This window comes from Cibotium barometz, chromosome 18 (assembly GCF_041138505.1).
Source record: "Cibotium barometz isolate CiBa-2024 chromosome 18, ASM4113850v1, whole genome shotgun sequence".
Lineage (NCBI taxonomy): Eukaryota > Viridiplantae > Streptophyta > Polypodiopsida > Cyatheales > Cibotiaceae > Cibotium > Cibotium barometz.
In genome coordinates, this window is record NC_141063.1 from 46,091,483 (window position 1) to 46,106,976 (window position 15,494).

The 15,494-nt window shown below is 42.2% G+C and overlaps 1 protein-coding gene across 1 annotated transcript in view; it reads right to left on the bottom strand.

Moving 5' to 3' along the window:
- Positions 1 to 6,639: 6,639 nt before the first annotated feature.
- LOC147629401 (uncharacterized) overlaps positions 6,640 to 15,494 on the bottom strand; it is a 29,587-nt gene continuing 20,732 nt past the window's right edge. Inside the window, exons 9-13 of the mRNA XM_086812660.1 lie at positions 7,883 to 7,963; positions 7,737 to 7,787; positions 7,541 to 7,618; positions 7,346 to 7,423; positions 6,640 to 7,244 (exon numbers count right to left, since the gene is read on the bottom strand). Coding sequence (XP_086668786.1) covers positions 7,197 to 7,244; positions 7,346 to 7,423; positions 7,541 to 7,618; positions 7,737 to 7,787; positions 7,883 to 7,963 — 336 coding nt within the window. The 3' untranslated portion in view covers positions 6,640 to 7,196. The remainder of the gene's footprint in view (positions 7,245 to 7,345; positions 7,424 to 7,540; positions 7,619 to 7,736; positions 7,788 to 7,882; positions 7,964 to 15,494) is intronic.

The following is a 15,494-nucleotide window of genomic DNA, read 5'->3' on the forward strand; positions in this document are numbered from 1 at the left end:
GGAAAGAAGGTTTGCTCTTAATGGAGGATCAATTGGATAGAGACACCCATCAACCCAAAGATTTACATTTTTCTCCTCAGCTATCCTACGAGCTTGGATAGATTGTGCATCAATAGGATGGGTTTTTTTAGAGCTGCCATACTCTTCAGAAATACGAATGTGTAAATCAACCTTCCGTTTTCTAGCTTCACAAGGGGCTACACACACAGCTTGCAAAGGCTCCATAGCTAAGTAGAGGAAGAAGCTAAAGCAGAGAGATTCTCAGAGGGGGAGAGAGAGAGAGAGTGAGTGAGAGAGACTGTCAAAGATTTGTTGTTGGAGGTTTAACACAAATCCATTTTTTTAAGTAGAAAATAATATTTTTGATATACAAATATACTAACATGGAGTTTTTCATCAATAAATGACATTTATGAGAAAAATTAAAAAATAATAATTTTTGGGATCTCCACAATTTCGGAATCTCATCGATGTAGTGGTTCCTAACAATTAGTTATGTTTATGGGGTTGTGAGGACCTGACAGTTAGTTATGGATGTACTGGCTCCCGACAAGCTTCTGACGTGACCCTTGAATTACAAGCTTTTTGGAGGAAAAAAATTATTTTCATCATACATATTGATTGGGTGGTGTTTTTTCCACCTCAAAATGTAAAAATTTAAATATTAAAAATTTTCACTTTTTGGGGCCTAACTAAATACGAGAATGTTTTGCTAATGTGGAAGGGAGATATGGTGGGAGTTAATGAGAAAGGAGATTTCAAACTGACAAGAAAGATTCAATTTGTAGAGAGTGAAGATAAAAATTCAAAAAGTAAGAGAAAAAGTATGAGAAAAGTCAAAAAGTAAGAGAGAGTATGAGAATATTCCCTTTAAAAAGTGAAACTAGGGGGGTATGGCTGATGTGGCAAGGCAAAAAATAAGGGTCATCATAGTCTTTGTCTCCCTTAAGCCCAGCTTTTTAAGCTCTAATCTCTTAAAATTAGGAATCGTTAGGAGGCCCTTTTTGGATCCAAAAAATTCCTAATGGAAGATCCCTTGTCTTCCAGCACAGCAAAACCGTGTTGATTATGTTCTTGCAAACAAACCACATGGGGATGCATAGTAGTTACATACGACCAAAAAAGCCTCCATTTATGTACATCACAGAGGTCTTGTATATTGTAAGTAAAACACTTGATTGGCATGAATATATTTTCAATACGGATGAAGGGAGATATGGTGGGAGTTAATGAGAAAGGAGATTTCAAACTGACAAGAAAGATTCAATTTGTAGAGAGTGAAGATTCAATTTGTAGAGAGTGAAGATAAAAAATTCAAAAAGTAAGAGAGAGTATGAGAAAAGTCAAAAAGTAAGAGAGAGTATGAGAATATTCCCTTTAAAAAGTGAAACTAGGGGGGTATGGCTAATGTGGCAAGGCAAAAAATAAGGGTCATCATAGTCTTTGTCTCCCTTAAGCCCAGCTTTTTAAGCTCTAATCCCTTAAAATTAGGAATCCTTAGGAGGCCCTTTTTGGGTCCAAAAAATTCCTAATGGAAGATCCCTTGTCTTCCAGCACAGCAAAACCCTGTTGATTATGTTCTTGCAAACAAACCACATGAGTTACATACGACCAAAAAAGCCTCCATTTATGTACATCACAGAGGTCTTGTATATTGTAAGTAAAACACTTGATTGGCATGAATATATTTTCAATACGGATGAAGGGAGAAGCTACACCTCAACTTGCATGGCAGCCTGGTTGCCTATGCCACCATGTAACCAACCAAGAGATCATCATCAACAGGTTTCATTTGAAAAATGACTTTCTTTTCCTTTCTAGAATAATACTTTTACCTTTTAGACGTACTATTGAGACATCTACCACTCCCAGCCTCCACCCCCCAACCGATGGGGTAGGTCTTCCCTCTCTGGTCAGCACAGTTGAAACACCTAAAGGAGAATCTGGTGTGTTCCTAGAGCGTTCTGGAGCTTGAACATCAACCGTACTTGTATGCAATGAGGTTTATGCACCATGAGCAAACAAAGAATCACCTCTCACTACCGATGCAGCCCACATCCTGCCTGCTCTTGTAATATTGCCAGAAGTGTTAGGCGCTTGAATAGTCGATCTAGATGCAGCATCTCCCTCTGTCCAATTGCGAGAGACGTCTAGGAGTCATTGTTTTTTTGGAGTCTGCCATGCATCAGAATCAAGTCTAACTTTATCTTTCGCATTTACCACATGGAAGCTTGGTGGCATGAAAATCACAAGATGGGGAAAATTCTTGGTGACTCCAAATGATGATAGGGCTAATAACACATGAACTTTAAGTATATCTCTAATGCTGGGGAATAGGCACTAGAATGTGAGTTGAAATTATGTGTACAAAACATGAAAATGTAGTATAGAAGAGGGGTTTTTCACGGTCGTGAAAATGCAATATATTTTCACTACTGCATTAAGTTGCATTATTCAAGTCAAATAATTTATTTTTGCACTTTCGTTGTTATATTCATGCTTTTTTATACCGTACAAATGTTCTTGGAGATTTTTTTTTCCATATTAAAGAGTTTTTGCTAAATGCCAAGTGAAAAAATGTACTTCCAAACGATCTAAAAAAAGATTCAAGAGAGGATGGTCAGATTCTGTAAAACATCAACTCACAAGGTGAGATGATATAGATTTCCCCCCCCCCCCCCCCCCCCCCCCCCTTCCCTTCTTTTAAACTATATTTTTTTCTCAATGCCTGTGTTTGATTAGAAGCAATCTTCAACATATATTTTCCTCAATGCCAATGTCTGATTAGAAGCTAATCTTCGACATTAATTTGGATGAGTCAAAATTTGAAGAAGGGTAGCCTTATGCTTATAAATGATGGCCTCATGGTAGTAGAGTATTGAAGAGAGGGGAATGATCAAACAAGATCCCATGCTCTGTAATGTTCAATCATGCTTATGAGCAAGGTGCAAGAGCACTCTTTTGCTATCTGTTTTGCAAGACCAAATGAAACAATCATATAAAGTGGTTGCCAAAGATGTTCTTGATCCTTGCTACTCTGAGAAAGTCCCAAATAGAGATGAAAGATCCTCCCAACAATAGAGCATACACTTACATGCAGAGGTGAGAATTCTTGATAAAATATTACATCTACACATAAACTATGCAAATTCTATGTCAAATGGAAATAAAGAATTTAGGGATATTGAGGCATACTTAATGAAATTGCTGTAAATCAAGGCAATTAATCTTTCCTCATATTGAATACTTGCTTGGTATCATTAAGAAAGAAATACGCCATGTCATTAATCAGTACTCTTAATTTCTATCAAGCAAGATACTTAAGCATCAAAAGCTCATCCTCTTTTGGATCAAGTGCTGGTTGGGCAACAGCTTCTAGAGCCGCTGTGTATGATAATTTTGGGGCTTCTGGAGTGGCTGATGGTGGGCCGAAGCACTTAGGGTTAACGATTTTATCAAGGGTGTTCCAGACAACATTTTAATTTTTTAGTTAATTAATTGAAGCTTTAAACAGACTTAACATTTAGGGCTTTGGATAATAATAAAGTTTTTAATTTAAATCACTTAAAACTTGAACTTCCCTTCTTCTTCCCCATAATCCCATCTTATCTTGTTTCCCCCTCATCTCCTCTTGTTTCCCCATAATTATTAGCATCTTCTCACCCTCCTCTTGCTAGCATCCAGAGGGATGCACACTTCATGGTTCTATATGCCTCGTTACAAAAAATTAAAAATTAAAAATCATAGGCACTCAAACAATTCATCATCATTGTCATATAACCAAGCCTACGATATGGGAACAAAATAAGGAGTTGAGAATAATTAGAAAATCTAGCAAGGTGTGCCACCCACTTTCAAGGAATAAATATACTATAATTGAAAAATGTACACAAATTTATTAAATATAATCACACACATAAGACTACCCACTTGCTCACGTCCTTTGCCAATGACAAACCAAACTTAGTTGATAACCCAAGGCTATAAGTCACTTGTGCTTGGTTATCCCAAATGCATCAAGTATCTTGCGAACTTATCTCTATTGAGAGACGACAATATGATGCTCCTACAAAACCCTGCTCCCTAAATAGTAATGCATCAACAATCAAAGGTTGATTATCTCAAACTCTATGAGATCATCTTGGTGTGTGACTTCTTGTATCATCCACATACATAAAACCACCACCATGCATCAGCCCCTTTCAAAAAGGCATGTTTCATCTCAAAGTGCCTTTAAATTTTGTAGACCTTATCCCCCAAAGTGGAGGATTTGAAATTTGGGGCTATTCCTCACACCCTTCCTCCTTGATGACCAACCACCAATTATTGTGGATGAAGGATTTTTCTTGTAGAAAGAAAGGAAGATTTATTAACGTCTTCAATAGGCCAAAAAATGGCCTATGAGACAAACCTATGTACATCATCATCATGTCTCAATGGACATCAAATGGATACAAAGGAAAGAAAAAAGTACAAATTACTCCATAATGTGGAGATAAATCACATACAAGGCTCTGGTTAACTACTCTGGGGTGGGTGGGTCGGTGGGAGGGAGGGGGGGTAAATACATCCAATAAAGCATCTAGCTTCAACCGGAGCCAATGGCGGGGTGTAGGATGTCATACATGGGGTTAGGGGCAAGATATCTCCCAATCTGTGCTAGATCAATCTGGGGTTTGTCCTCTCTACTATGTCTCCTCAAGATCTCATCAATCTACGTCTAGTAGAGACTTGGGGGCGAGGGCCAGGTGGGCGGGGGCATCTTCTAGATCGTAGCTCTCGCTCGGGCTGATGTCGGTGGAGACTTGGGGGGCGAGGGCCAGGTGGGTGGGGACGTCTCCTGGATCATAGCTCTCTCACTCCTCTACTAGTAGATGTAGAGATAGTGCATCTCCAAGTGACCCGGGTTTGGACCGAAGGAGCTATGCAAGATGTCCCACCACTGAGTGACTATTTCCTCACACACCTCCTTGAGGACCAACCGATTATTGTGGATGAGGACTTTTCCTTGTAGACACTAGCTAGTTACAAGACAACTGGATGAGGACTTTTTCTTGTAGACATGATCTAGTTACAAGATAACTAACCATTAATGCAAATCAATTGGCAAACCAATTATTGTGGATGAGGCACAAGAGCTAGTTACAAGCCAACTAACCAATAATGCAAATCAATTGAAAACCTCTAATTAATTTTAAAAATCCATTGTTTGCAAAGAACTCAACAGTATTAGGGCTTAGGATACACATGCACACGTGCGTGTGCATGTGCATGCATGCAAAAATAAATTTAGGGTTTTTTCAAGGTTAGTCGTTGTTGCTCTCTATATGGAGACCAGTGTTCACAAAAAACATTTTTCCCAACAATTCAAAAACCTTCAACCTCAAATTTTTATTTCAACCTCAAATTTTTATAAGTTTTTTCCTAAATTTTAAAGGTTTTTAGCAAAATTATAACTAAAATCCCTTAAAATTTGTAGGTTTTTGTAAATTGTTATTTTTCAAAATTTGCCATTCACTTGACACTAAACCTAGGTGGTTTTTTTCTGAACACTAATGGAGACAAATCTCTATGTTTCTTTAGACATGGAAAATCTTGGACACACTCTTATGTACTCTCTCAATCATGAAAGGGAGGTGACAGTGACGAGGCGAAGAAAGATGAAGCGAAGAACTAGAGGGAGTAGAGAGGCGAGAGGTCAAGGTTCCCCACCCCAACACCCCACAAAGCTCTTGATTAATTAATTGCGCACAAATAAATTTTGCCAAGGTTTGCCAATGTTCTGTGGTTTTTTAGACACAGAAAATCTTGAGCGCATTATTTTTATGTACTATCTCAATCTCATTCACACCTCAAGAAAGGGAGGCGGCGGTGATGCAGAGGAAGATGAAGGTTGAAGTGAAGCATATATATATATATATATTCCCATCCCCCCCCTCTCTCTCTCTCTCTCTCTCTCTCTCTCTCTCTCTATATATATATATATATATATATATATATATATATATATATATATATATATATATATATATATATATATATCTACTCCCTCTACGTCTCCCTCCCCCTTTGGTTCTCTCTACCAGCCTTGCCCACAACCGCCTCTACCTCGCTGTGGCACCAACTACACGTGCAACTAAGCCTCACCAACTCACGTGCAACTATTTCTCCATTTCTCTAAGATTGTAGCAAGACTTTCCCATTGGTAGTCTCTACACGAGACTTGCACAGGCTAGGATGGTAGCAAAGTGTGACCACATAATGGCATCATGTAGAACCACATGGCAGCTATGGGAGATTCTAGTGCCACACATTGGCATCATGTAGTACCACATGGCTATCATAGCTACTGTAGCTATTTTTTCATACAGCTTTTTCTTTTCTTTTCCATGGCTTATTATTCGCCACCCCTGAGTTAGTCAACACTTCATTCTACAAAGGTCAATCATTAATTTTACAAATGTCTCACTAATCTTACGAGTACAAATTTACACAATTTCACCGAATAGCATATGGCAGTCTGAACACTTGATAAATTAAACATTGCTAGAGCACCATAATTCAAAGCAAGAATGTAATTCAAATATTCATAAACTATATCAAAGCAGATGTATTGCAGTTCTTAGGGGCAAAGATTAAGGACGCCTAAAGGAAGAAAGATATATTTACGTTTACAAAGACCCGAAGGGCCCATGAATAGTACAATGATACCATGGGTAAACAGTGCCATTAAAAAACTAAAAAAGAACATGAAAACTGAATAAGATGGCAGAGTGTGGCTATGGTGAGGGTATGTCATGTCGTCAGATAGTAAAAATTGACAAGACAGTAAAAATTTGTTGTACCTTAAAAATGATGGAGCTTGCCATCACATACTCTACAGCCTGGAGTGTTGCAAAAGGTTCTTAACACAGAAACAACCCTCTATGAAAAGAGTCACAATCACAGCAATGTGTGAGAATCCTGTGTTCTTATTTCACTGCTGGCATGGCAATGAATCAAGCCATGTGAATAAATACTACACTCATCTGTAGTTTAGTGGGGAAAAAATACTACACTGCTGGCATGGCAATGAATCAAGCCATGTGAATAAATACTACACTCACTTTGTAGTTTAGTAGGGAAAAAAATAGTGGCCGCAGGTAACTATAATAAGCATTTCGCATATTCAGCTGAGCATGATATTTGTGAAATGATCAATCGCTGTCAATTGCACTTATCCCAAAATGGCCAACCTGGCAAGCCTGTTTGTGACAAATTGATTCAAGTGAAAAATCCATTTCTTAGAGCTCCAGAAAAAAAGGTACATTCCAGTTTACCAGTTTACCATAAATACACCACTCACATGAGCTTGAGATCTTCGATGATTCATGGTTTGTGTTCGTGCTTTGCTTAGAACAGAGTTGGGTGACATGTACATCCTCTGAAGATGGGAATAAAAAGCGAGTACACAACATAAAGATAAGATTTCTGAGATATTTTTACATGGCCAAAAACTAGGTAATAAACATCAAACTTGACTAAGTGACTATCAAACTACCTTCTCTTTCGATGTAAGTGTTTTTCGCTTTTCTTGGCGAGGAATGAAGCCAAAAACTTCGTGAAGTAGGTTATTCTCCTGAAAAATAAATCGATCTTAGTATCCAGCCAATTCTCCTGAAAAATAAATTGATCTTAGTATACAGCTAATTCTAGCAATCAAAAAGTTTTGAGCAGGAATCAAAGTGGAGTCTAACCTGCAAATGCTTCTGAAGGCCTTCTGCCAAAATGCCTGTTAAAAATTTGAGCTGCAAACCAACAAAGAAAATTTGAAGCTTCTTATTGCCTAAAGGTGACAGACAGCGTGCACAGCATTTATTCACAAATGAGCACCACAGCACACCTGGATCATACTAGCCCAAGAGTCCAGAATAAGTATATCTCCCTGTTGAAGTTTTAAAGACGTACCCGAAACAGCCTTTCCCTATTACAAAACCAAAAATGTATTGAGAGAGTGAGAGAGTGCCACAAATGATATGACTGACTTGGCCAAAATATGTTACATTCCTCATAACCCATGATAATTATTTGATCTTCATCATCTTTACTTAACCATCATCAAAAACAGCACACAAAGTCAAAGAAATTCCAACATACATCTATTAGAAGTCATCTCCTGTCTTTATGTTGACACCAGGGCCTTTTGTTGTGGGTGTGCCCGCCCTTGTAGGTGTTTACTCATTTTTCCTCACTCCCCGTATTTTTTTCCCCATTTTTTCCTATTTTTCTGTGGCTTGGGTGGCAGCCCCGTGGTGGAAGGAGGACACCTGAAGCTGACTGACTACATTTGGACATGTGCTGCTGGCTGTTTGTGTTGCTTCAGGTCCACGACCTTCCAGATGAGCTGGCCGACACCCTGCTGCTGGCCGACTGGTGGTGATGGCTGGTCGTGGGGGTTCAGGCCCTGTTGGCTGCCCTACAGCAGGCCCACTGCTGCAGGGGGGCCATATAAAATGGCCCCAGGTCCCTTGCCACATATTGTATCATTTCCGGGATCTTCTTTGTGTATATAGAGCAGAGTTACACGCCTCTATCTCTCTCTCTTGTGCTGTTATTTTCTGCATTGCGTTTTTGCTCTCGTGTTCCCAGATCTGGTCATCATCTCCGCTGCGCATTCTAACATGGTATCAGAGCCATAGGCTCTTGATAGTTCTTGGGATTTGTGTGAGCAAGAGGGGGACTGTTGTGTTGCTGATTGGTGGACTGTACGGGACTGTTTGGGAAGAGGAGAAGCAAGAGGACGGCAGGCTGATTTGCTAGACAGCCACTTGTAGGTGTAAGTTCTTCTTTGATCCCACCGACCCAACCTTTTTAAGAGTAAATCCCCGCAATGGCAGATCTGTTAGAGATGGCCGAGAGGCATGTGAAGATCCCTACACTCCCCACGTTCCCCGTGGACCGTCAGTTGGACGGGAACAACTACGGCATATGGAAGGTTATGACGGAATCTGTTCTGGAGTCTTACGACCTCGCTGATTTCGTCGTCGTTTGGGTTCCACGGCCGGAAGTAGAGGAAGGGGAGTTACCATCGCTCCGAAAGGCCCGGGAGGCACAGGCACAGATGTGGGATCGTGTCAACGCCAGGGCCCGTTCGTTTATCTTCCTCAACTGCACACCGCAGGTAATCAATCATGTAAAGCATATGACGCTGGCCAGAGGTATATGGCAGCATTTGGCTTCTCTTTACAACAGGGTATCGCCCATGAAGAGGATTTCCTTGGAAGTACAAATGCGGGTTATGAGCCCTGCAAAGTCGTTGACGATGTGGGAGCATATTAACAAGCTGCAGGCTCTTCAGCAGGAAGTTCTTCACGCTAGGAAGGAGATGTCGTCAGAGGACATGGCCATAACGTTGCTGTCGCACTTGCCCTCTCAGTACTCAAGCATTTTACTCGTCTTTGATTACCAGTGGTGGCAGGCTCAGCACCATCACGTGGGAGGAGCTTGTACCCATGATCTTGGACCAAGAGGGACGATTCACGAACCCTCCTCAGGGTGGAGGTTCGGAGGCCTTAACTGGCCAACGGTCGAAAGGCCGTAACACGGGCAAAGGGAAGGCTTCATCGGAGAAGTCTTCTGAGAAGACGTCCGTTACTGACCGCGAGAAACTAAAGTCAGAGAGGACCTGTAATGATTGTGGCGAGAAAGGCCACTATTGGAGAGTGTCCCAAGCGGAAGACCAAGAAGGGTGAAGATTCCTCAGCAGCAATCATAAAGACTCCGGCTTTTGTGCGCCTGGAGGTGATGGACACCGATGTTTCATTTTCTTCAAGCAGGGAGGAGGTTGGAGGACTCTCCGCTACGGATACTCGGGAGTGGATTCTAGACAGTGGTGCTTCTAGGCACATGACTCCTTCCCGTTCAAATTTACAGGATCTCTGCAAAGTATTCTGGTCACATTCTTTCTGGGGATACATCCACTATCCCAGTTCACAGTGAGGACAGGATGGAGATAGTTCCTGATGGCAGAGGGGGGAAGCATTCCTCCCAGGTGTTGTATGTTCCGTCACTTGGTTTTCATCTGTTGTCAGTGCATCAGGTTTGCAAGACTGGCGTACGGGTGGAGTTTGATGAGCATTTTGTTGCTCTCCGGGACAAAGCAACAGGCCAGGTGGTTTGGAAAGGCGGAGTGGAGAATGGAGTTTACAAGCTTTCAACACTCTCTCTCCCACGTCCTCAAGTTTGTGATGAGTGGTAGTCTGGTAATGGCCACTTAAGTGTGGATACGCTACAGGTGCAGGCTTTCACGGACAAGATGGTGGATAGCTTGCCAGTTGATGGCAACAGTTGGCAAGAACTTTCCAGTACTGATGTTGGTGGTTCTTGTGTTCGTCAGTCAGAGGAAACTGAACAGGTAGCTTATGCTCTGATGTCTCGTAGTATTCGGGACAAAGAAACTCCTGTAGATGAGGATGTTCTTTCCACGAGGACCTCTCGGAAAGCCAGGCAGGTGGTAGTTGATTACTTGCAGAAGGAGGTGGTTTCTCCAGGCTTTGTGGTTCCGGACTCAGAGGGGGTGTTTGACAAGTTCCAGAAGGCCTTGCGTGGTCTTCAACAGTTTCCAGGACTAGGCTTTGCACTGTAACAGGTGTTGATCCTTGTGAGCAGTATGATGCCTCTTTGACTCGAAAGCAGAATGGTTCATTGATCTGGTTGATGGACACCAGATTGGACGGGAGTTTCTTGATGAGGCAGTTGAGCTCATGGTTGCAGATGACTCTTTGGGAGGCAGGATTGCATATCTTGTGGTTTCTGCAGCATGCAAAGGATCATGGACTCTTTTACACAGGAGGGGGATTGATGGATGGAGTCCGACTCCACGGTTGGAGTGACTCAGTTTGGGGAGGAGATCCGGACACGAGGAGATCTACTTCAGGCCCAGGAGCAGTTTTATGGAGCAGTAAGAGGTAGTCATCTTTTGCCTTGTCGATAGAGGCAGAGTACCGGGCTGCTTGTGATGCTGCTTGTGAGGTGGTGCAGCTGCAGAGGTTGCATTGCAGGATTGGGCTTCCACTGGAGGAACCCATGGTCATCCAAAGGCACTTTGTTCGTGAACAGATCGTTGCTGATGACATCTTGCTAGAGTTCTGTTCGACGGAGGACATTACGGTGGACCTCTTCACGAAGTCGCTATCTCAAGATTTTCTCAGGCGGCACCCCATCTCCCTGTGGTTGGTTTCACAGCCAGGAGCTGAGAGGGGGTGTTAGAAGTCATCTCCTGTCTTTATGTTGACACCAAGGCCTTTGTTGTTGGCATTATCATCTCCAGATTGGGCATATATGTGCATATTTCATGCTGTATCTGGCCAGATTTATGAGGCCATGCATTCATATTATTTTAGATATTTTTCTGCTATTTTTGTCTATTTTTTAGACATTATTCTAGTATTTTTTGCATAGTCGGCCAGCCCACTGTTTTTATACTGGCCGACCAGCTCTTGTCCAACCTATAAATTGGTGGCTTGGGTTAGCATCATTAGCACTTCATTATTCAGCCATTGCTGTTGGTTGTATGCACCTACGGGCAGCCCTTGTGCAGCTAATAACAAGTCTTCTACTTCAGTTTTATTGCACACGTGTTTCTTTGCAAGATCTATTTACTGTTTTTCTGGGAGAAACAAGAGAAGTGGTGGTGGCGGGGAATATGGAAGGAAAAGAAACAGGAATCTGGGAATAAGGTAGAGAAACAGGAAGCTGGGAAGAAGAACCCTGTGAATTTGGGGCTTGGGATTGGGGAGAAGAAAAGAGAATCCCCGAGTGAGAAGAATGACTATGACCAGAAGCCATATCTCCGCAGAGCAAAATCCTCCTCTTCAACAGAGCTGATTAGAAAATCAGCAAACTCCTCCTCGAAAGCGGAGTGCAGCAAAGAGAAAGGAAGGAGAAGAAGGGATGGGAGGGTGGGAAACCAAAAGGAGAGGTAAGAAATGACTCCCCTGGGTTAAAACCCTGTTGTAGCACCAAAATACGGGGCTGAGATCTGAAAATGCAAATCTCAGGCTGAAAACGCAGCACCTTTGTGGAAAACGCAGCACCTCTGTGGAAAACACAGGTCCTCAACAGAAAACGCAGCTCCTCAGTGGAAAAAAAATGCAGCTCCTCAATGGAAAACGCAGGTCCACAACAAAAAACGCAGCTTCACAGCAGTAAACGCAGCTCCTTTGTAGATGTAGATGCGGTGGATCTTTGCCTACAGCAGTAGATGTAGAAAATGCAGGTCCCTTTGTAACACTGGGCTCAGATACCATGAAAGAATGGCTGTAAATCCTCCCACAAACCCTCATCCCAACCCCTTCCCATGTGCCATCCTATTCACCCCCTCAAGTGAGTGATTCCATGAAGCTAACTGCTACCAACTACCATACTTGGTCGTTTTATACGCAATTGCTTCTTGAAGGAACAGGTGTGTGGCCTTGGTGGATCCCGCGTTTCGTGGAGTTCTGGATGCACAGGCCCGTCTCATCATCATCCATTGTATGACACCATCTATCTAGGCACAATTCATATCTTCCCGGAGTGATGCCAGTCAGATGTGGAATGAGATTCAGAGGAGGTTCAGGAGAGTATCTTCCGTAAAGATTGCTAATTTGGAGGCGGATCTTGAGAAGATTACCATCAGTGACTCAGATAACATCATTGATAAGATTGGGGAATTCACAAGGATCAAGAGGCAGCTTGAGGAGTATGGGAGCTCAATCAACAACCCGATCCATAAACTGCTTGGTAAGCTGCCATCATCCTTTGACTCTTTCAAAGATCACATCTACTTCCGTGAGCCTCTCCCCCCTTTTGAGGAAGTCGTGAGTTATCTCCATGACAAGTGCATGCTTTGCGGAAAAGGCAAGTCAGAGTCTTCTTTTGTTGCCTCTAAGGGCAAGGACAAAGGCAAAGGCGGAAAAGGGAACTCCAACAACAACAAGCAAAAAGTCACCACAAAGTCATCTTCTGACGACGACGATTCTGACAGCAACAAGGGTTCCAGGATGAAGGAATCTTGTGAGTTTTGTGGCCGACTTGGTCATTCTGAGGCCAAATGTTTTGCCAGACAAGCTGCTTCCCGCAATGCTAAAGCCAAAGCTAAAGCAAAGCAGGAGTCCTCCTTCGATGGCTCAGACACTTCACCCACGACAGATGGTTCAGATACTTCGCCAACAACAGAGGAGGGTACGAAGTCTCATGCTAAGATGGCTTTTCTTGCTGTCTATGATCCCCCTGTTCTTTCATCTTCACAGAAGCAGGATGAGTCCATCCTGGTGGTCACAGAGGAGACTTCTGATTCAGAAGTCAATGCCCTATCCGCAACAGAGGATTATTTATGGGTACTTCTAGACCAAACAGTTACGTGACCATAGAAGGGAACCATATACCATAGAACCATCGGGTGTATGACCAAGTAATGCAAGTCTTACCCACCAACCAAGTAGCTGTTATGGAACGCAATACAATCCATGGTCTACCTCCCCTACCATCAGTTTTCCGTATCCTATAAACCATGGCGGAACCCCCATATTTCACCTACGTGAACCGCTCGAGTCTTATACCCTAGTTAAGCCTAGAAGTCTTTTTTATGATGAATAAGACTAAATACATTAGTCTCAAATCCTTGTAATCAATCTTGTCCTTGTAAATATTTGAATTGAGCAATAAAAGGTTTTACTTTTATATCATGAGTGTAGTAAGTCTTATGATCCTAAATTTAGTCTTCCAATGATGGCCAAGATAAACAATCTTCTCCTCCCAATGCGCTATACAGAGACACCCAGGAGAAGAAGCTCCTACTCAAATAGATGCAACCTCTCTCCTTTAAGGTTCAAAAATTGAGAAGGATGCCTAGATATAGATTGAAGCAATGGACGATTACTTCTAAGCCGCCGGTACCGGAGCTGCGAACCAATCCATGCTTTCACAGTTTCACCTCGCCGAGGACGCTCAGCTCTAGTGGAAGCAATGGTGCCACGATAAGGAAGTTCAAAAACCAACTAGGAAAATGGTTGTAGAGCTAGCTAATGGGAAGGACGTAGTATCTCACCACACTGTAGGAAACCTTGATTTTGAATTGGATAGTGAACAAACTCATGGCCATTTTACAGTCCTACCATTAGAAATTTATGATGGGATCCTTGGGATGGACTGGTTAGTCGCAAACAATGCTAGTATTCACTATAACCAGGGGAGTATCACTTTTAAAAATGAGCACAGCCAAGTAGTACTAGTTCAGGGCAAGACAAGTAAACCCAAGTCTAGGGCAGTCAAAGAAAAACATCTTCTCAAGAGAGCATGTAAGGAACAACAAGTTTTCCTTGTCAAGCTCAACAAAGCAGCTAAACCTAGTGAAGAATCAGAATCCTCTTGGCTCCAAGAATTCTCTGACATCTTTTTTGATGAGCTTACAGGACTACCACCCCCTCGAGAAGTCGACCATGAGATTGAGCTAATTCCTGGTGCTCAACCTGTCTCCGAAAGACCCTATAAGATGTCTCTCCCAGAAGCCATTGAACTCAAGGAGCAACTTTGCCAACTCATTGAGCAAGGATTTGTACACCCAAGCAGCTCTCCTTGGGGAGCACCCGTTCTATTCCAAAAGAAGGACGGCACTCTTCGTCTCTGCATAGATTATCGGAGGGTAAATAAAGTTACTGTCAAGAACAAGTACCCTATCCCTCGCATTGACGAGCTTCTTGACAGGCTTCATGGAGCCAAGGTTTTCTCTAAGATAGATTTAAGATCTGGCTACTCTTAGATCAAAGTCAAGAAAGCATATATACCCAAGACATTACCTCCTGGGGCACAAGTAACCGACTACAAGAGTCTAAAGTGGATCTTCACCCAGCCTAACCTCAATATGAGGCAGAGAAGATGGGTTGAAATCCTACAAGAATATGACTTGCACATCAAATTCCGCCCTGGAAGGATAATGTGGTAGCAGACGCACTTAATCGCAAATCTTTCTTAAGTGCAATTTTATGTCAAATGACCCCATACTGATCAAGGTGAAAAAAGTCTCTTTTCATGATCTTAACTACCGAAGGATAGTGAACCTAATCGAAGAAGGCGGAACCTCAGAGAAGGAGAAAAATCTAATCAAGGGTCACTTCACCCATGATGGGTGCCTCTACTTCAATCACAAGCTATGTATTCCTAAACACCCTTCCCTGAAGAAGCTAATCCTTCATGCAACTCATGATAGCCCCGTTGCAACTCATGATAGCCCCGTTACAGGGCACCCAAGCTATGCAAAGACCTTGACTGCTATAAGGAGGAGCTATCATTGGGCAAGCTTGAAAAATGATGTTCTTTGATACTTACGCAATCTCTCTCATATCAAAGAATCAAAACTGAAAGAGTCAAGATGCTTGGAAACCTTCATCCCTTCGATGTTCCTCAAATGACATGGGAATGCATTAATATGGATTTTGTCACAAGTTTCCTCACTGTACAAGGAGAATATGATTCCA